The sequence below is a fragment of the Nomascus leucogenys genome, chromosome 1a, assembly GCF_006542625.1.
Source record: "Nomascus leucogenys isolate Asia chromosome 1a, Asia_NLE_v1, whole genome shotgun sequence".
Lineage (NCBI taxonomy): Eukaryota > Metazoa > Chordata > Mammalia > Primates > Hylobatidae > Nomascus > Nomascus leucogenys.
The window spans coordinates 67,551,146-67,573,881 of NC_044381.1; the positions used below are offsets into that span (position 1 = coordinate 67,551,146).

A 22,736-nucleotide genomic window follows, 5' to 3' on the forward strand; every position below is an offset into this window, starting at 1 on the left:
AGAAACGTGCAGATTTAACAATATTCTGTATTCTTAAAATTAGTGTCAGCTCAGCAGCGGGGAAGTGGAGAGCCTGCAGTAGCATTCTGGTGGGAGTAATAAGCAGTTTACCCTGTCATCTGGTTGGAGGATTTTTTTTTCTTTCAAAAATCTTAGTTTTTGTCTAATCCTGAAGGAATTGGAGGAAAAGGATATTTTTTAACATTGGTGGGTGGGTTGGAAACAGCAGGCTTTGAAAATAGTGTGTAAGAGAGCAATGAGTAGAATCTTGGCGGATCATTTGGTTAGAAGGTCCACTAAAAACTGAGATCAAGGTTTTGTAGTTCAATTATATACTGCAGAGTTAAAGCATCTAACACTCCACTGCCACAATTTAAGAACTTTAATATTGGGAAGTTGAAGAGGTATGTATAAAGCTTCCAAAAACAGATTTTAAAGCTCATAAGACAAAAACCTTCTAAAGTTTATTGGAAATACAGCATAGGTACGTATGTAGAGGGAAAAGTTTATTAGAACTGACAAGTGGTAGGAGTACTTCGTAATTAAGCATAGATGGATAGTAGAAGAAACAGAACTGTTCCTATGTGTAGAGTTCCAGGGAGAATGTGACTTTGCAAAGCCACTCTGAGGGGATTCAAATAAGAGATGGGAAATTCCTTATCAAGCATTAATTGAGAGACAAGGTATCTGAACACACAAGCGCATGCAAACCAGAAAGGATTAACATAGAATTCCACAAAGAAGGACTTTCTATTTTATTCCTAGTTCTGAATTAACTAAATAGGCAAGCCCCAAGAGTTAAGAAACTTCTGAGAAAGGATGATGAATGAAGCACTAAAGAGAAATAACTCTGCATACTTGAAAACCTAAGATCGGATGTGGTGGTAAGCTGGGATCATGCTAACGCAAACAAATGAGAAGATTTTTATTTTCTTAAATAGTTTTATGAACTATGTCAACTAGAAAGATGTCACTGACTACACACTCTATTTGTTGTGAAAAGTCATCACTTGTGATTTTCATGGGATGCAGCAGGCTGCACGGCTCTGGCACAGGAAAGCTCAGTGTACTTTGTTAGTAGAGCATATCCTAGCCACATGTAAATTTTGTAATATTTTTGGCATGGGATGGGAACATTAGGCCAATTGTGCGCTATGTTTAAGTGACCCTGATACTTCATCGCCTATTACAAATGGGCAAATCGTCTATTACAGAACACTAAATGACTCAGCTTAGAAGCTGAGAGCTCAAAAGTAGCACTGCAGTTCTATGGATTTGTCATACAAGTAAAATAACTCTCTGAAAGAAGATTTAGGATTGTGATTTTGTTTTGTTTTTTAAATTTAAGAGATGGAGTCTTGCTATGATGCCCAGGCTGGAGTGCAGTGGCTATTTACACGCATGATCGTAGCTCACTGCAGCCTTGAACCTCTGGCCTCAAGCGATCCTCCCGTCTCAGCCTCCCAAGTTGCTGGGACTACAGGTGTGTGCCATCAGATTTAGGTTCTTTCTCTCCACCTTTGAACTGGTATAACTTTCAACTAAACAAGTAAAAGTAACAGGTGATTAACAGGTGATCTACTAAAGAAGAGAGACCTTCATACCTGTGGTGTGTTGGTTTCGGAGGTCCTGTTTTCAAGTTCCTCCTGCAGGTGCTGGTTTATCCTTTCTGCCTGCAGCAGCTGGTGTTGAAGCTGCAGAAACTGCTCCCTGGGCACCATCAGACAGGCTTGCTGCTGGAGCAGCTGCAAATCCCAAGCATAAGGGGATGGGCTAGGCATCGCAGTGGACCTCAGGTGCTGCATCTGAAGGACAAGGGCAAAGCCCTGGTCAGCTGAGTCCCTTCAATCCCAGAGCTGCCCTTCATGGTGTCAGGCAGTGAGGAATGAAGACTATTAATTCATTAATAACCCCAGACCCACTGAAACTTGGAAATAGGACAGTATATGGGCCTGAGGAATATAGAAATGAGAAAAGCTATTTCTCTTAGCAGAGAATATGCTTAATAAGTAGCCTTTCTTAAAAGTTTTAGGCTTAAAAAGCCCCTCCCAACTCTGGAGTGATGTTAAGGGCATGATGTACATAATACATCTGAATTCTATTTCATTTTTTCTTACACTGGAAAAATTACCTTCCCCCTTTTAAAAACTGGGGTTGGAGAAAGTGGTTATGCTTTAGGGTTTTACCACTTTACCATACATAAAGATTCTTAAATGTTCAATGACTACATTTTTTCCAACCCCAAGTTAGCAATTTTTTTGGAAGAACCTCATCTTGCATCTAGAATTATTTTAACCTACCTTTAGTTTATCAATATGTAGTTATACCCTTAAACAGCACAAGATAGACAATTCTGGGGCATAAAGTAATAATATCCTAGAACATCTGGGAACTGGAGAACATGGAATGGAACTATTCAAGACAATGAGGAAATGTGTACCAACATGCCAGTCAAAGTGGCGGGGGAGGAAAGGGAGGACGATGCACGGCATTTTGGCCAGTGAGGCAGGCCACCTCCCATCTATACACACGCAGAGCATGCAACAAACATGACCAAGACTAAACTCAAGAAGCGGCACCTCCAGGCTTGTGAGAAGGTGGAAAAGGACCTCTAAGACTCGGCTATAACTAAATGTTACCATGAAATGTCAGAGCCACTATCCATTTCCTTCTATCTAAATTTCTAAGTGGGGGTGGAGACGTTGCCCACTTTGACATACCTCTAGTTGTAGATTCAGAAAACCACTTTATTTTCATGATAAAAATTATGGAGAATTATCCCATAATTTTATATCAGTGAGATAATTTTCTTAATACATAATGCTTTAAATACTGAGGAAAAGTTTGATGTAAACAGACACATTATACCATTAAAACAAAATGAATACTGGCTCTTAAGTACTTATTAACTGTTACAATCAGCAGAAATAACATGAGCAAGGGGTATAATGAGATGGCTCCATGCTATGAAGGTTCATTGAAAGAGAATGTTCTACCTTCACACACTATCTCAGGCAGAGAACTGCACCCTTCTCTGCTACTTCCAACCACTGAGTTCTAGGTACAGGTTAGCCACAGACAAAACAAAAAAAGAAGAGAAAATTACAGGAGTTATAAAAAGAGAAAAGTATGAGTTATAAAAAGAGAAAGAACAGTACTAATTAGGTCTATTATATACATGAATAAGAGCATATGAAAGATAGACACATTTTCCTGTATATAAATTTTACAGACATTAAAATGTCCTACAACTCTAATTCTGCAAGGCATCTTCACTTACTGTATCCTATTTGTGCCCCTCCCAATATAATGATTTATTAGATTCCAGGTCCAGGCCAGGCGCAGTGGCTCATGCCTGTAATCCCAACACTTTGGGAGGCCGAGGTGGGTGGATCACTTGAGGTCAGGAGTTCAAGACCAGCCTGGCCAACATGGTGAAACCCCGTCTCTACTAAAAGTACAAAAATTACCCAGGCGTGGTGGCACGTCGCCTTTGGTCCCAGCTACTCGGGAGGCTGAGGCGCAGGAGAATTGCTTGAACCTGGGAGGCGGAGATTGTGGTGAGCCAAGATCACACCAATGCACTCCAGCCTGGGTGACAGAGTGAGACTGTCTCAAAAAAAAAAAAAAAAAAAAAATTATATATATATATATATATATAGATCGGGTATGGTGGCTCACGCCTGTAATCCCAGCACTCTGGGAGGCTAAGGCGGGCGGATCACGAGGTCAGGAGATCAAGACCATCCCGGCAACGTGGTGAAACCCATCTCTACTAAAAATACAACCGGGCATGGTGGTGGGTGCCTGTAATCCCAGGTACCTGGGAGGCTGAGGCAGGAGAATCGCTCGAATCTGGGAGGCAGAAGTTGCAGTGAGCTGAAATCCCGCCACTACCTTCCCACCTGGTGACAGAGCGAGACTCTTGTTTAAAATAAAAAAGATTATTCCAGGTCCAGTATAGAATGGATCTGATATTAAATCTCTTACCACTTGGAAATGCAGAATGCAGTATAAACTATAAGCCATTTTGTTGTTTAAGTGTCTGAAATGTTGGCTATCATAGAGGTACACAATAGACTCGAGAACTGCTGATATAGCCTGTAACCCTTTTGTTGAATGTTCAAAACAAATTTATTAAACCGCTCACGTTGAAAAGCCCTGAAGTAGGAGTCAAATTCTAGCCCTAATTTTTTTCTTTTCCTAGTCTAGTGATCTGTGATCTTTAATTACAGTGGGGGGATGTGTTATGTTAGAACAGTGACTGTTAAACTAGTATATAGAGATGAGTCTACTTCCCCCAAGGGAGTGCACATATCAGATTAGAACCATGAAGACAGCTGTGCTCAAATCCCGACTCCAGAGATTCTGATGTAGAAACCTGTCCCTGCCCAGCCCGCCACCCGCTGCCCCAGTCAGGTAAGAATCCCTGCCAGAGTGAGAAGGAATGTACCTATCCCTCAGGTGAGCTGGGACACACTGGGCATCCCCCAAATTAACCTACTCTATAGATATCATACTATAAATAAAAATCCAACTTGTAGCGCTGGAGAGGGGGAATGGTTAATGCTTGATAGCTACAGCCGAGTGATGAACAGGTTTTGGAAGTAGTGGTAATGGTTGTAGGATGTTGTGAATTTAATGAATGCCACTGAATTGTACATTTTTAAATGGTTAAAATGGCAAATTCTATGTTAGGTATATATTTATTACAGGCTAAAAATTAATATACTAAAAACCATTGAATTGTACACCTGAAATATGTGAACTACACAGTATGTGAATTATACCTCAATAACACTCTTTTTGTTTTTTTGTTTTGTTTTGTTTTGTTTTTTGAGATGGAGTCTTGCTCTGTCACCCAGGCTGGAGTGCAGTGGTGCGATCTCAGCTCACAGCAACCTCCACCTTCTGGGTTCAAGTGATTCTTCTGCCTCAGCCTCCTGAGTAGCTGGGACTACAGGCACACGCCACTGCGCCCGGCCAATAACACTGTTTTTAAAAACTTCAATCTGGAGAAATCTCCCAACACTTTGGGAGGCTGAGGTGGGAGGATTGCTTGAACCCAAGAATTCAAGGCTGCAGTGAGCTGTGATCACACCACTGTACTCTAGCCTGGGTGACAGAATCCAAAAAAAAAAAAAAATATCCAATTTGTATAAATCTATAGCGTTAATAATTTTTTTTTTTTTTTTGAGACGGAGCCTTGCTCTGGTGCCCAGGCTGGAGTGCAGTGGCACGATCTTGGCTCACTGCAATCTCCACCTCCCAGGTTCAAGCGATTCCCCTGCCTCAGCCTCCCAAGTAGCTGGGATTACAGGTGCATGCCACCACGCCCAGCTAATTTTTGTATTTTTAGTAGAGACGGGGTTTCACCATGTTGGCCAGGCTGGTCTCAAACTCCTGACCTTGTGATCCACCTGCCTCAGCCTCCCAAAGTGCTGGGATTATAGGCATGAGCCACTGTGCCCGGCCAATAATTCAGTTCCATTTCCTAATGAAAGTTTCATTAGAATAAATAGGTATGAGATGTTCTTTTCAGTGTTCAAATAGAAAAATCCATGCTTTTTCCTTAGCTATTTGGCTCCAGCGTCAAGAACACTGTTTTCCTCCTCTGTTAGCAAATATTTACTACTAGGTCAGAAAAAAAAACAAGGGGAAATTGCTTACGATGGCTAATAATGTCAACTGGTGCTGGGTAAGACGGGAGCAGGTGGGAGAAGAACTGGCCTCTTGGCAGAGCCTCTGGAAAGGCTCTCACAGTGACTAAGTACACACTGCTACTTTTCAATTTGATACTAGACATATGGGCTTAGTTTTAGACATCTTATTCCTCAGAGAATATAATTATATTTCATCAGAAAAGCATGTCTACATCTAAGTACAGCCCACAGCTCAAAGTTTTTAATGCATTCATTATATTACGTAAAAAAAAGAAAAAATGGTTTAGATTTCACTAAAAGTTTCATGAATTTCCCCTTTAGTTAATAAATCAGAGAACACAAAATTGACAAACTTCATTGGTGATTTAAATGTTAGTGCTATGTGTTTGCCCATATTTCACATTAAAAATCAATGCTTGGTGCTTGGTTTTTAAAAGCTACCTTTGCATGTGGCCAGCTTCATAAAAGAAAACACTTACATAGTTCCATTTCTTCTTTTTTTTTTTTTTTTGAGATGGAGTCCAGCTTTGTTGCCCAGGCTGGAGTGCAATGACGTGGTCTCAGCTCACTGCAACCTCCGCCTCCTGGGTTCAAGCAGTTCTCCTGCCTCAGCCTTCCGAGTAGCTAGGATCACAGGTGACCACCATCACGTCCGGCTAATTTTTTTGTATTTTTAGTAGAGACGGGGTTTCACCATGTTTGCCAGGCTGGTCTCGAACTCTTACCTCAGGTGATCCACCTGCCTCAGCCTCCCAAAGTGCTGGGATTACAGGCGTAAGCCACTGCACCCGGCCCCATTTCTTCTTATAATTCTGGCTTAGAAATATGTGTATACATAGTACTTTTTAAGAGCACAAAAAGACAATTTCTACAGGTTCTTCTCTGCCTTACATAAGTCTTATAGTTCACTAAATGTTAGATTGACTAATTTCATTTACCCAAGGTATATCAATGAAATCCTTAAGAAGGATGTATACGTAAGTTTGTTATATCCTATAATTAAACTTGGTAATCAGAAAGCAATCTAGAAGACTGGAACTCAAAGTCCAAGCTGACAAGGTAGTTTTACAAATCTTTTTTTTCTTTTTGAGACAGGGTCTCTCACTGTCACCCAGGCTGGAGTGCAGTGGTGTGATCTCAGCTCATTGCTACCTCCAACTCCCGTGCTTAAACAATCCTCCTGTCTCAGCCTCTCAAGTAGCTGGGACTACAGGTACGTGCCACCACACCTGGCTAATTTTTAGATTTTTTTTTTTGTAGAGACAGGGTTTTGCCATGTTGCCCAGGCTGGTCTTGAACTTCTGGACTCAAGCCATTTGACTGCCTCAGCCTCCCAAAGTGCTGGGATTACAGGTGTAAGCCACCATGCCCAGCCACAGATACATTTTCATAGTTATCAGATGTACCTCTCACAAGGCAGTGCTGAGTTCTAAATGTAGTAATGAAGAACAGCAGCACTTGAAATTAAAACTTCCAAATGTTAATGCTCTCAAATTTCCCGCATGGATTTCCCAACTGAAGAGGGTGCTAGAGACCAATCATGTCTGTAAAATGCTGCAATATAGGAGGGATCAGTGAACTGGTATAATAAACACGGTGATGGCAAGAGTGCTCAGGGCCCCTTGGCTAATCAGAGAGTCCCTGCCCCCTGAATTTGCAGAGGTACAGGTCTTTGCATTTTAGGTCATCATTATTACTTACTCTGAAAAGCAGTATGGCTTCCTATAGCAGTATAATTAAGCAAAGTTGTCTGTTAAACTTGGTAAGGCAGACCAAAGAATTCAACTTGGCAGTGTACTCAGATTTTCACAACGGGAATTCAATGCCATGTCTAGTCTCTCCCAACAAATAGCTCATTCATGGATTAAAATATTCTTCATAGCTAAGGCCATCTGCTGAGAAACTTACCTCCATGAGCTGCTCATCCAGTTTTACTTGTTTCTTTTTCAGGCCTTCATTTTCCAAATGAATTGTTTCTAATTCTTGTTCAAGGGAATTCATCTGACTGACCTGTTTAAAAAAAATATTCCCTTTAAACAAAAACAAAAACACTTGAGTTGCTCTACTTTATTTTGACAAATCTGTGCTTGTCAGAAATCTCAACTCTTGGAAGAAAGCCAAGTTAATTCAGTGACAAACAAATAATATAATTCAGTGTATTGCTTACATTTAAGTAATCTAGTTTTAATCACCTGCCCTCACACAGAATAGATTCCTTAAGGCAGGTGGCTTTTAAACTTGGATGCCACCCACTGTAAGAAATACATTTTATCTTACAACACAGTACACACACCCACACATATGTACAGTACATATCACTGAAATATCCTTACCATGGACCATGCACTCTGATATTTTGTAGTATATTAATAAAAAATGCTGGTTTCCATTAAATTGATTTCATAATCCTCTACTATGGATCTGCAGCAGGAAAAATACTGTCTTAATGCAAACTTAAAGGCTTAAAATTGAGAGTACATAAAACCTGATTTATATAACTTTTCAATTTTAAAGATTTCATGAGTACCTTTTTTTTTTTTTTTTTTTTTTTTTTTTTTTGAGACAGAGTCTCACTTTGTCACCCAGGCTGGAGTGCAGTGGCACAATCTCAGCTCACTGCAACCTCCACTTCCCGGGTTCAAGCAATTCACCTGCCTCAGTCTCCCGAATAGCTGGGACTACAGGTGTGCATCACTGCACCTAGCTAATTTTTGTATTTTTTTTTTTTTAGAGATAGGGTTTCACCATGTTGATGAGGCTGGTCTTGAACTCCTGACCTCGTGATCTGCCCACCTCGGCCTCCCAAAGGGCTGGGATTACAGGCATGAGCCACCGCGTCCAGCCTCACTTTTATAAGTCTTTACTACAGGAAGAACCTAGTGAACTAGAGGACACTGAGTCAGAATATTGCTCAGTAAAAAACATACAACACTATCTTAGAAAACTGATTTTGGAGGAGAACAGCATGAATTGGGAAACAGAAGTGTAGTCTTCCAGGTCCATTTTAAAATTCAATATTAATTAAAAGCCTATCACAGACTTTTTTCCCCCTAATGAGCAGCTAAATGAAACCCATTTTCTTTCTGCAAAGTTTACTTGAATGTACCTGAAATTAAATGACATTTCAGCTTTAGAGCACAACCAGGCCTTCCTACTGCAAATGGTCATGATAACTTTCACAAAAACCAAAAATTTTATGAATATTTTATAGTGAAATATTTTTCTCAGATTTCTAAACACACCATATTTTTTATAAAGAGGTAATAGTGAAAACTGAGTTGCAGTTTAGAAAAAGAAAAGTAACAACTCTGAGAAGTCTGGTCTAGAACTCTAACTTCATGGGACAAATTACAGAAAGCAAACTGATTGGCACTGCAGAGGTGTGACCAGGGGGTAGCCAGCCTCCAGGAGGCCTCAAATGAGCCCCACCTCCGGGTATTCACACCCTTATACAGTCCTCTTCCACACTATACTAGGGTTTAGTCTGCGTGACAAATACAATGCAGCAGAAATGTTGGTATGTCACTCGCAGGATTAGATCATAAAGGGACCACAGCTTCTGTCTTGGTCTTTCGGTCTCAGTGTCTGTTTCATCACTCCTTCTGGGGGAAGCCAGATGCGACACCCTGAGAAAAGGTCCAGGTAGTGAAGAGCTGAGGTCTCAGGCAAGCAGCCATCAAGGAACAGCAGCCTCTTGCTAACAATGAGCTTGGAAAGTAGATTCTCTAGCCCCAGTGAAGCCTTCGGGTAACTGCAGGCCTGGCCAACATGTAGACTGCACCCTCATGAGAACCCTGAGTTGGACCACCCAGCTAAGCTGCTTTTGAATTCCTGACTTGTAGATAAGACAAGAAATGTTGTTTTAATTTGTTACATAGCAATAAAAAAATACAGCCCATATTAAGATGTTTCTAATATTCGGGTGATAAATATTTTGCCAACTTATAAAGGCTTCTAATACTAATAAAGATGATTAACTGCCTTCTTTAAGAAAGCTTAAATATTGTGTGTGGTTTTTTTGTTTTTGTTTTTTTTTTTTTTGAGACAGTCTTGCTCTGTCACCCAGGCTGGAGTACACTGGTGTGATCTTGGCTCATCGCAACCTCTGCCTCCTGGGTTCCAGCAATTCTCCTGCCTCAGCCTCCCGAGTAGCTGGGACTACAGGCACGTGCCACCACGCCTGGCTAATTTTTGTGTTTTTTAGTAGAGATGGAGTTTTACCATATTGGCCAGGCTGGTCTCAAACTCCTGACCTAGTGATCCGCCTGCATCGGCCTCCCAAAGTGCTGGGATTACAGGCATGAGCCACCACACCTGGCCAAATTGTTATTTTTTCAACCATTATTCAATCAAAAAGAACCACAATGCTATTTTGACAAGATAACAGCATAAAGAGATACATGCCAAAATATGCCATCGTAATCATTTCCTTAGAAGTATACCTGAGAAGAAACACACTTAAGAACACATTATAGTGAGAACATAGATACTGGCCATATATTCTCAAAAACTCACCTTCCTGTTAGTAGGAGATTGTTCTTTCTGAAACTGATCACACTCTCTCTTTAAGCTCAATTTTTCTTGCTCTGTGGGTTTCATGGTACCTGATGGGTTTAGATGTTTTTGGTGCTTGGGAAGAAGATTGGATTCCAGTTGACGGACCTAACAAGAACAAATGTAAGAGGAAGCAATGCTAATACAATCACTCAGCCAGCAAAAACAACAAACATAGGGAAAGTTTTAATTCAGTACTTGGGTCCTGTTTAACTTCCTTTTTCAGTCAAGCCTGTAAATACTTGAAGCTAGCTTTTCTGGATTTCAAAAGACCCTTTCTAGGTGAGTCTGGTTGGGTCTGCAAACCCAACACTGTAGGAACAAGACAGGGAAGAAGAGACTTCTGGGTCTACTAACTCTCCAGGAGTCAACAGTGTATGTGATGTGGCTGCCAGGAAAACAGGCACAGCAGTCCCAGGCCCCTTTTTTCTGACATGAACACTACTTTTAGGAGAGAATGAGCTGATAGTCCCATCTGCTCTTATTGGACTGTTCACATCTAGAACAGTTCTATGAGGACCTGAACCATGTCTGTCTTGCTCACCACTGCAGCATCAGTGATAGCAGTTTCTGGCATGGAGTAGGTGTTCTAACTAAATATCTGCGACTCTTCAGAGTTCCTCCTCAAAAGAGGTGTTAAGCATAGCTTAAATATCATTGGGAGACTATGCAGCAGAGGTAAGGAATTCAAGCACCAAGTTGGTGGTTGGAAAAGACCTTAAGCCTTGAAATGCTGTCTGTTAAAGGAGGCACCTTTTTCTCTCATGAGGAGTTATTTAGACCTGCAAGATCTGAGTCTAGTTTTCCCATTTTTGTACTACTAGTCTTGGTGGCCGGCCAGTTTGAAGAATATATGGTTCACATAATTTCCATGAGTCTATATTTTGGATATGAAGATTAAAGTCACAAATATATTTTAATATAAAACTGCTTATAAAAAATACTTTATAAACATCAGGATAAAATTATATGTGAGTAAATGATAAATTATACATTCTTAAAATAAGTCTGCTATAGCAGGATACTCAAATCCATACCTTAGAACCATTCCAATCATATCCAACACTCATTTTCCTATCAAACTAGTCATTTTCAAACATATGCCATGATGTGCAGCTTCTCAAGTTACCTTCTCCCGGGAGTGCGTGAGTTCGGCTTTGGTGTTCTGTACCACGGTCTGGAGCCTCTCATTCTCTTGCCAAAGCAGCTGCTGTTCCTCATTCATCAGATGATCCAACTTGTCCCAGGACAGCCTTTTCTGCTGGTTATGGAGCCCTGATGGATGAGTAGCTATTTCTGGCGCCCAGCTCTTAAGAGAATTATAGAGTGTAAGCCTTAAAAACAAGCTATTGGGTAATTGCTGTTTTGAGACAGGTGTCATATTTACCCAATGACAATGACTCCTAGTAAGTACCTTTCAATTGTCCCCTTAGTCTTCTAACGAAAGTATGTGTAGGTACATATAAATATGAATAAAACAATATTCTTGAAGTTTGATTTAAACAAAAAGGTTTGGAGAGTCTCTGTTTAAAATGGTCTTTGACGGAACAGCCATGTCATGTCCAATAGTGAATATGACTGTAGGGCAAGGCCCAGTTCCATAAAGGACCCAATTGCATTGAGACTGGTGGCTTAAAAGTTGCTTCATTCTTATGAAGTTATCTTTAAGCCCAGAAGATACTCGATTCACAGAGGACATAAAGAGAAAGCTGAAATGCACTGCCAACTCAAAAGCTTTCACGGGCTAAACTCTACTTTCATTTTCACATATGCAATCATATCCTTTTTTTAGAATCCAAAGCACATATTGTCCATGTAATTAACGTCTGAATTCAGAAATGTGCTTTCAGCTACCAAAGTGATTTTTTGGATCTTGAAAATGATTTAAAAAATAAAAAAGATAACACAAATAGATAAGCCTCTTGCCTTTTAAACCAAACATGAAAAAAAAGGTACAATCTCATTTTCAGAAAAAGTCAACCCAGAAGTAATTTTAAAAATGGAAACTTTTTTTTTTTTTTTTGAGACAAGAGTCTCACTCTGTCACCCAGGCTGGAGTGCAGTGACACGATCTCAGCTCACTGCAACCTCCACCTCCCGGGCTCAAGCAATTCTTATGCCTCAGCCTTCCAAGTAGCTGCGATTACGGATGCGTGTAGTACCACACCTGGCTTTTTTTTTTTTTTTTGAGACAAAGTCTAGCTGTGTCGCCCAGGCTGGAGTGCAGTGGCATGATCTCGGCTCACTGCAACCTACGCCTCCTGGGTTCAAGCAATTCTCCTGCCTTAGCCTCCCGAGTAGCTGGGATGATTACAGGCATTCGCCACCATGCCCAGCTAATTTTTTTATTTTTAGTAGAGATGGAGTTTCAACGTGTTGGGCAGGCTGGTCTTGAACTGACCTCGTGATCCGTCCGCCTAGGCCTCCCAAAGTGCTGGGATTACAAGCGTGAGCCACCATGCCCGGCCATTTTTGTATTTGTAGCAGAGACAGGGTTTCGCCATGTTGGCCAGGCTGGTCTTGAACTCCTGGCTTCAAGTGGTCTGCCTGCCTCGGCCTCCCAAAGCACTGGGATTACAGGCATGAGCCACCACGCCCGGCCCAAAACAACTTATTTTTTTATTAAAAGTTTCACCAAGAGATAAAATAACTGAATGTGTCTACTTTTATTGTAGGACAAAATCTTGACATCTGCCCCAAAATGACATCTATAACATTGTTCTTAATTTATTTGCACACAGATTAGGCAGCATTGTGACTTATTAAAATGAGACACTTTCTACCACACCACCATAAGGTGTCAGCTAGCTAACACTTTAATCAGCTCTTCCTGGACTTTCTGGTGCCATAGCAACCTATTTGTAGCAATGAATTATCTCCTGAAATTCAATACTATTGTTTTATGCCTTTTTAGCAGAAGCTGTACTTTTTTGCAAGTCTGTGTATAAGTTCCCAGATTAATTTCTTGCAATGTTTTTCTACATTTGATATTTTTTAAGGTCACACAAATACTTTTATCTATCATTTAAGAAAATGTTTTAGTTTTGTTATTACAAAACTCAACTCAGCCATGGTCTGACTTGCTCAATACAAAAAAAAGATGTGTTTTATATCACTATGGTTTCATTTATATGAAGTTTAGAAAAAAGCATCCCTAAACTACAGTGACAGAGGGTACAAAAGTGGTTCCCTTGGGGTTACTAACTGGAAGGAACAAGAGAGAGCCTGCTGGGTGCTGGAAATGTTCTACATTTTTATCTAAGTGATGGTTATACAAACACAGATATATGAGATATGCATATTTATATATACATGCATATACACATAAAAATAACCAAGTTGTAGTCTTAAGATTTGTGTACTTTACTGTAAATAACTTATACCTAAATAAAAAAAGAACAAATCACCTTGCCACCAGCATTCTGAAGTTGCTTATGCAAAGATATCACTTCTTGTTTTAAAGCCTCCTTTTCCTGCTGAGTCACTCGTAGGTCAGATTTCAACCGGGACATTTGCAGGTTTACATTCTGCAGGGCGTCTTCTAAATTCTGAACCTGTATTGTGAGAACGATCTTTTACTGCTACACAAACTCTTGTGGTCTCACCTCTAGCATGTTCAGGAATGAATAAGGACAAAAGAACTTTCAAGTCCGTTTGTTTCTCTTTACTAAATCCAGCTTTCTTGTCAGTAGCTCAGTGGAAACCCAGGACAGTATGTATATTTACAGGATGTTAAATTATATTTAGGACAATGATGAACTATGGAGCAAGGTATTGCTGATAGTCATCTGGTAGAGTACTAAACGGTATCTTACAGAACCAATGGGTGCCAACTGGCATCACAAAAGATGGTTTCACTGAATTTTGTAGAAATTATGTTTTAGCCTATGATGTTGGACTGCAAAGGACCCTCTTAGCTGAAAATAAAAATATATACTTGTAGAATCCTATTCTAGGCTAGGCATGGTGGCCCACACCAGGAATCCCAGCACTTTAGGAGGCCAAGGCAGGAGGATCGCTTGAGCCCAGGAGTTTGAAACTAGTCTAGGCAAGATGGCAAGACCCCCCATCTCTACAAAAAATAAAAAGCTGAGTGTGGTGGCGTGCGCCTGTAGTCCCAGCTACCTGGAAGGCTGAGGCGGGAGAATCCTTTGAGCCCAGGAGTTTGAGGTGGCAGCAGGTGGTGATCTGGCCTGAGATACAAAGGGAGATCTCACCTCTTTTTTTTTTTTTTTTTTTTTTTTGGAGACAGAGTCTTGCTCTGTTGCCCAGGCTAGAGTGCAGTGGCACGATGGCTCACTGCAACCTCCGCCTCCCAGGTTCACGCCATTCTCCTGCCTCAGCCTCACCAGTAGCTGGGACTACAAGCGCTTGCCACCACGCTCAGCTAATTTTTTGTATTTTTTAGTAGAGACGGGGTTTCACTGTGTTAGCCAGGATGGTCTTGATCTCTTGACCTCCTGATCCGCCCACCTTGGCCTCCCAAAGTGCTGGGATTACGGGCGTGAGCCACTGTGCCTGGCTGAGACCTCACCTCTTAAAGAAGAATCCTATTTTACGCTAATATCGCATATAAATTTTAAAAATTTAAATTCATAAAAGGAATGTTGATACAGATCTTTAAAATAGGGCATAAACTGCCTTAGAGGTCCTATTTATAAATTAGGAACAAGCAGTCATTTTTATGCACTATTCTCAAGCCTTCATAATTAGTAAACTTTGAGGGAAATATCATTTAAATTATTTTGCTGCAATATATTTGCAATATTATTTAAATCATTTTGTCATACTATATTTACTTTTTTTTTTTTGAGATGGAGTCTCGCTCTGTCATCCAGGCTGAAGTGTACTAGCGTGATCTTGGCTCACTGCATCCTCCGCCTCCTAGGTCCAAACAATTCTCCTGCCTCAGCCTTCGGAGTAGCTGGGACTACAGGCACCTGCCATCACACCCGGCTTTTTTTTTTTTTTTTTTAAATTTTTACTAGAGATGAGGTTTCACCATGTTGGCCAGGCTGATTTCGAACTCCTGACCTCAAGTGATCTGCCCACCTCGGCCTCCCAAGGTGCTGGTGAGCCACCACGCCCAGCCTTGCCACACTATAAACACACATCAAGCGTTGGTCAAATTGAATCATTTGGAACCCTCTTAACGCTACTTCTACCTGGAACATTCTTTTTACTGGGATTTCTGTTGGAAGATCTAGGAGAATACTAACTGTGAAGATGAAACAAGAATTGTCCACGTACCTTTTCCTGAGAAGCCACCAGCTGTGACTTTAAGCTCGCACTCTGATGTTCCCAGGATTTCTGTTCCTGCTTCATCGTCGCAATTCTGTGCTCTAAAAGACTTGATTTTGCCAACTGTTTAAGGAAGGGAAAAAGAGGTAAGAGGGCATTTGTGCAAACATAGCTAGCCTTAACTTATATGCCTGCACTTACGCTGTCAAGAACAAGTACCATCTATTTATGTAGGGGAGCAGGGCAAGGTCAAAGGAAATGGTCTTCCTGGCTCCAAATCAAGACAATCCAAAGACTGTTTTATACATCTAATTTTGAGGAGTTGCTTCTTTTTGGAAATTTCCTATTTTTCTTTTCTATTGCCTCATATTTTGAGGGTGGAAGATGGTAAGCTGGAAGGCCATTAAAAATCTCAACAGCATACCATAGGAAGAAAACATAGAATATCTATTAAGGCAGGTGGGGAAAAAAGGTGGTGTTTTTGGATTTGCTAAAGAAAATAGAAAAAAAAGCGTTTATCTATGAAATTGATCTCAGATTATTAAATACATAATTTATATTATAACAAAATAGCGGTATAAAGTAGCACTGTGATATGATAATGAGAAATTTTATATTATCGAGTTTAATAATATAATTAGTAAACAACTAATTTAGACTTCATCAGTCTTGGCTGCAGGAAGTCTAGGGTCACAGAATGCCAAAGAAATGCTGCTCCAGGACACTCTGGAACAACAGACTACCACAGGAGGCCCCTGTGCCACTGTCCACAGAGAAAGGTTCATTACGGTGTGTATTGTATACGACGATGGTAAAGTCTTATTACTTCTACTACCTTATCGACACAGCTATTTAATTCCTCACTCAGAGCTTCCTTTTCTTTCAGCAGTTTTTCGTTGTAGGTTAGAACACTAGAGATTTTTTGCTGGAAGTCAGAGAGATCAGGACATCTGTGCAGCTGTAAGAGATAAACAAATGGACCCTCCCATCACATCTCATGGCTGTAAGTACAAAGGGGTATTTCTAAATAGGGCATTTTCACGGCTGCTGCTATTTGCTTATCTGTAGATATTTCAGAGGACATAAACTCTAGCAGAGACTGTAATAAACTTCAAGGATTCCCTTCTGGCTTCTTTCTGTTCCCCAGTTGACTGTTGAAATGTCTGCTTAGGTAGATTCAACCAGGCAGACATTGTTAAATAATGATCCTAGCTCTCCATTTTACCTTCAGGATAAAATAACATACTGCCATTCTATCATCAATTTAACACATGTGGCATATATTACATTTTCCTCATGCTTTTAACAAGAAAAATGTTTTTCAAAAAATCAGTCAAGACTATAGAATTGGGCTGCGGGGGTGGCTCACACCTGTAATCCCAGCACTTTGGGAAGCCAAGGTGGGGAGGATCACTTGACCTCAGGAGTTTGAGGTCAGCCTGGTGAACATGGCGAAACCCTGTCTGTATTAAAAATAATTAGCCAGGCGTGGTGGTGCATGCCTGTAATCCCAGCTACTCAGGAGGCTGAGGCAGGAGAATCGCTTGAACCTGGGAGGCGGAGGCTGCAGTGAGCCGAGATGACTGCACTCCAGGCTGGGCGACAGAGACTCTGTCTCCAAAACAAAACAAAACAAAACCCTAGAATTGGAATGAACCACATACAAGTAACAACCCAAAGGCAAGTTTAAAGATAAAACCGTGTTTTCAGCTTGTTCCCTGTACTCTTCCTTTCAGAAGGTGCCTATGCTGACTGGCCAGTAAAATGTTGTTGGTGTGAACACACTGGCTTTTTCTCTCCACTTCATGAAATCAAGACAAACCAAATACTGTTTTTATTCCTCTTCAACATCAGTGCTGGTACTAGTCTCATTTTGGGCTGGATAATTCTTCGTCAGGAGTTGGAAGTCGGGAGGAATTCTGGACACTGTAGGATGTTTCACAGCGTCTCTGGCTTTACTCAAAAGATGCCAGTAACCCCCCACCTTCTAGTTGTGAAAACAAAAAATGTGCCCAGACATTGATAAATGTTCTGGGGCAGGGGAGCAATCCTTACCCCTTCACCCTTTTGAGAACCCATGCTTTAAAGAGGCTGTTTCTTACACTTCTTAACCCTTTCCCATAGTTCATAGGTTTTTAACTTTCCTCTATTTCACTTGACTCTTCAATTCTTTATTATCATTATGATTTTACGACCATCTTTCTACTTCCTAAACCTGAAATTCTTTCACATTTAGCTGTAGGAATAGTATGACAAAACAGACTTTCAGGGTTGAATCTTGTCTTCAACTGGTGACAAATCCAGCATACCTTACAAATCTGAACAAGTCAGAAGGATATAGGAAAATGTATTTTGAAATACCCGGGCACTGGTTTAATAAAGGACCTTCTACTTTATCCACTGCCTTGTCTTCCCACCCTCCAGACACCCATAAAGCTTGATACCATTTTGGATGTCTGTAAACTGGTATGTGACTTTTGCTGACGCTATTTGTGTTTCCTTTCAGTGCAATAGATAACACACATAGAAGGGCTTTGTGAACTATGAATCACGATATCATACAGAGTGACACATGCCTTCTAGGTCCACGTTGTATAATAGCAATGATGGGCTGATGCTACCCTATTCTTGGGATCCAAAAGGTTCCAGATGTCTGATAAAACAACTTTCTACCAAAGGCAGACCAGGCTCACTATTTCTTCATCTCACTATTTATACCAATGCCTGTTTAAAAAAAAAAAAGGCAATAAAAAGGTGCTGAATGACATCCCCATCATGTTGTTTTTCTCCTAGCTCTGCTGCTTTCCTTCTGTTCTCCAGCTTAGCAAAGCCACAAAGCACACATTTCCCATACTATGAATTTGAAACCTATCATTATCATCTAAAGGCTGAACAACAGACAGGCTTTCAAAAAGTCAAGGAAAAAAGGATGCTCAAGTTAATTAAGATAAAGTTGGTAATAACAGCCTTGGAATACTTCACCACACCACAGAAAGGCCCTATGAGTTTTAACTTCTGTTATGTTTATATGGACAGGCGACTTCTCTATCACAGCAGAACATGCATTTTGCACAGCAGTAGTTGACTTGAAAAGATTCTTACAAAGCACCTATTGAGTACCAGTACTATACTAGGCATTATGAAAGACACACATACCCTGAGGGTTTTATAATGCTATTAAGAAAGCAAGACGCATAGGAATCAATCAGATCAACATAAACATAATACCAGATTTACAGACTCAATGTTTCCACATTCAGGAAAGGACAACTTTGTGCTTACAGGCTGAAGAGACAGAAGAAAGAAAATTTTATGAGTGCCATCATAATCTGATGCTGAAGTAAACAAGTAAAATGGAACAACTAAATTTTCCTACTTATAAATCAAGATTGTTCCAATTGAAAGACTCCTGTAAATACTGAAAACAGGACAATGTTTAGGACGCAAATTTTTTTTTCCAACAATGCATTTCTCCATGAGAGGACATAATTTTTAAGTTGAGACCTCTTTCATATTTTCATATTTAAAATTAAGCCTTTTTTCTTTCTTTTTTGAGACAGGGTATTCTGTCGCCCAGGCTGGAGTGCAGGGGCACAGTAGCACAATCTCAGCTCACTGGAGGCTTGACTTCCCGAGCTCAGGTGATCCACCCATCTCAGCCTCCTGAGTAGCTGGGACTACAGATGCACACCACTACACCTAGCTAATTTTTTTGTAGAGATATGGTTTTGTCCTGTTGCCCAGGCTGGTCTCAAATTCTTGGCCTCAAGTGATCTGCCCACCTTGGCCTCCCAAAGTATTAGGATTACAGGCATGAGCCACTGCGCGTGGCCTAAAGTTAAGCCTTTGAAACTTTGAAATAGGCTTCTGAAGGCCACAATCATAAGTGAGACTGCATGCCATCATGCTCTAGAACTGATGCCTCATAGTTGCTACAGAAAAAGGCAGAAGGATCAGCTTCTTCAGTGCCTCAAAAATCAGTGTGAACAGAATTAGAAAAGTTATAAGCAAATAGTCCCCCTCCTTTTAGACAAACATATGTTACTTTATAACCTGGCTGGGTGACAGAACAACAATTTCTTAAACTGAAGTGGTTGGGATTCATTTATGATAATAGAATTTTAGAGTGGGCCGGATGCAGTGGCTCACGCCTGTAATCCCAGCACTTTAGGGGGCTGACATGGGTGGCTTGCCTGAGCCCAGGAATTCAAGACCAGCCTGGCCAACATGGCAAAACCCCACCTCTACTAAAAACACAAAAATTATCTGGGCGTGGTGGTGGGCACCTGTAATCCCAGCTGCTCGGGAGGCTGAGGCACGAGAATTGCTTGAGCCTAGGAGCCAGAGGTTGCAGTGAGCTGAGATCACACCATTGCACTCCAGCCTAGGCAACAGAGGGAAGAAGGAAACTCTTAAAAAAAAAAGGGGGGGGGATTTTAGAGTGTACAACATATATGTTAGACACATGGATAATTAGCAATAGCCTTTACAAAAAGGATTTTGCACTTCAGGTCCTCAACTTTGCCAAGCAGTATGTCCTCAGCTACCAAGCTAGTTGACGGGACTTGGTACAAAGGACAACTGGTGGCTAGTAATACCAGCCCGACAGGAGCCCACCAGGTACATATTGTTCTGTGAACCCCCCTTAGCTGCACACAGCCTTACCTGTTTCATTTTCTCCAGTTCTTCTTTGAGAAGGAGGTTTTCCTGTTCCACAATATGGGTCTGTATTTTAACTTCAGAGAGCTCCGCCTCCAGAGAAGACACTAAAGTGGAGGACTAAGAGAAAAATAAAAAAGTCAAATAACAGACATACATATTTAGGCTAGGGAAACTTACCAGGTTCACAAAAGGCCATATTAAGGAAACAATAATATGAACTCAATGACACTATCTAATGACCATTTTTTATCCTTATATGTCAAAGACTTTCCACTTAAATGGCATGGAAAATTCAACATCACTTCATGCTAAAAACTCTCAATAAACAGGTATTGATAGAATGTATCTCCAGATGATAAGAGCTATTTATGACAAACCCACAGCCAATATCATAATGGGCAAAGGCTGGAAGCATTCCCTTTGAAAACTGGCACAAGACAAGGATGCCCTCTCTCACCACTCCTATTCAACATAGTGTTGGAAGTTCTGGCCAGGGCAGTCAGGCAAGAGAAAGAAAGGGTATTCAAATAGGAAGAGAGGAAATCAAATTGTCTCTGTTTGCAGATGACATGATCGTATATTTAGAAAACCCCGTTGTCTCAGCCCCAAATCTCCTTAAGCTGATAAGCAACTTCAGCAAAGTCTCAGGATACAAAATCAATGTGCAAAAATCACAAGCATTCCTATATACCAATAATAGGTAGCCAAATCATGAGTGAACTTCCATTCACAATTGCTATAAAGAGAATAAAATACCCAGGAATACAAATTACAAGGGACGTGAAGGACCTCTTCAAGAACTACAAACCACTGCTCAAAGGAAATAAGAGAGGACACAAACAAATGGAAAACATTCCCTGCTCATGGATAGATAAAATCAATATCATGAAAATGGCCATACTGCTCAAAGTAATTTATAGATTCAGTACTATTCCCATCAAGCTATCATTGACTTTCTTCACAGATTTAGAAAAAAACTACTTTAAATTTCATATGGAACCAAAAAGGAGCCTGTATAGCCAAGACAATCCTAAGCAAAAAGAACAAAGCTGGGGGCATCACGCTACCTGACTTCAAACTCTGCTACAAGGCTACAGTAACCAAAACAGCATAGTACTGGTACCAAAGCAGATATATAGACCAATGGAACAGAACAGAGGCCTCAGAAATAACACCACACATCTACAACCATGTGATCTTTGACAAACCTGACAAAAACAAGAAATGGGGAAAGGATTCCCTATTTAATAAATGGTGTTGGGAAAACTGGCTAGCCATATGCAGATTGAAACCGGACCCCTTCCTTATACCTTATACAAAAACTAACTCAAGATGGATTAAAGACTTAAATGTAAGACCCAAAACCATTAACAACCCTAGAAGAAAACCTAGGCAGTACCATTCAGGACACAGACATGGGCAAAGACTTCATGATTTCTAAGGTAAGTTTTGCATGTTTCTCCACTGTAAAATTACTGTCTTTTTCTTGGAGGAGATACTTTGAGACTATACAAATCCTATTTCTCCTCAAACTTCTGCTTATTAATTTTAACATCTATCAATGCATGTTGTCTACAACTATTATTACTGGGGTGTTTGCCTAATGATGATTTTCTATTTTCTTCTTCATTTATTAATTGGAATTAGAGCTGTTGTTTTCCCTCCCAGCTTAAATTTTTACATCAATATGGACTCATATTTATTTATTTATTTATTCAACTTTTTTGGTGGGGAGACAAGGTCTCACTCTGTTGCCCAGACTGAAGTGCAGTGGTGCAATCCTGGCTCACTGCAGCCTCGACCTCCCGGGCTCAAGCGATTCTTCTGCCTCAGCCTCCTGAATAGCTGAGACTATAGGGGCATGCCACCATGCCCTGCTAATTTTTTTTGTATTTTTTGTAGAGACGGGGTTTCACCATGTTGGCCAGGCTGGTTACAAACTCCTGGGCTCAAGTGATCCACCTGCCTTGACCTCACAAAGTGCTGGGACTACAGGCATGAGCCACTATACCTGGCTGGTATTTACTGTAGTCTGTTTATTTCATAATTATACTTACTTTATTCTACACTATCATTTATTTTGGTGATCAAATTGTTCCAGCTTTGGCCATCAGGACACAGGCCCTTTTGACATGTCCTTTTTTTTTTTTTTAAAACACCTTTTTCCTTCTGGCCCCATGAGATGTTCCAGGCTTATCCTGTATTTTTCTCTGCCCTAGCCCTAGAATCAATCATTTTTCCAAGGAACCCTGGTTCATTTTATAGGAGAATGGTGCTTAGTAAACAAGATCTGGGCAATCCATGCATATATACACATCTATGTTTCTGTATCTATCTAGCTTTGTATATATATTAGAAACCATGAGTTTATCCAAATATCTCAGATCTCAATCTAACATCAGAGGGCTCATCTTAGCATTCCCCATTGCCCCACTTGCGACTTCTTCTCCAACAGTGAGAAATCTAGTTCTTATTGCTCACAACATATTTACTTATTTGTTCAATTCTAGTAATACATATAGTAGTTTCAGAATTACCCATACCTCTCATAAGAATCCTGTTTACTGACTAGATTATCATAGCGTGTAGATACAGTTCATCTTGTCTTTAGCCTGG

General features: G+C 40.5%; 1 protein-coding gene across 14 annotated transcripts in view; it reads right to left on the reverse strand.

Annotated features, from left to right (window-relative positions):
* NIN (ninein) overlaps positions 1-22,736 on the reverse strand; it is a 115,167-nt gene that overhangs the window by 8,142 nt on the left and 84,289 nt on the right. For 10 of the 14 annotated variants that reach the window (XR_004029617.1, XR_004029616.1, XM_030810306.1 and 7 more), the window contains 8 exons: positions 20,124-20,237; positions 16,294-16,416; positions 15,468-15,581; positions 13,625-13,771; positions 11,347-11,526; positions 10,179-10,325; positions 7,572-7,673; positions 1,605-1,805 (listed from right to left, as the gene is read on the reverse strand). Coding sequence is in view for 9 of the 14 variants with exons in the window: in XM_030810306.1 (XP_030666166.1) it covers positions 1,605-1,805; positions 7,572-7,673; positions 10,179-10,325; positions 11,347-11,526; positions 13,625-13,771; positions 15,468-15,581; positions 16,294-16,416; positions 20,124-20,237 (1,128 nt within the window). In the remaining 5 variants the exon portion in view is untranslated. Of the gene's footprint in view, positions 1-1,604; positions 1,806-2,996; positions 3,058-7,571; positions 7,674-10,178; positions 10,326-11,346; positions 11,527-13,624; positions 13,772-15,467; positions 15,582-16,293; positions 16,417-20,123; positions 20,238-22,736 lie in introns of all 14 variants that reach the window. The other 4 variants (XR_004029620.1, XR_004029618.1, XR_004029619.1 and 1 more) reach the window with 2 other exon arrangements.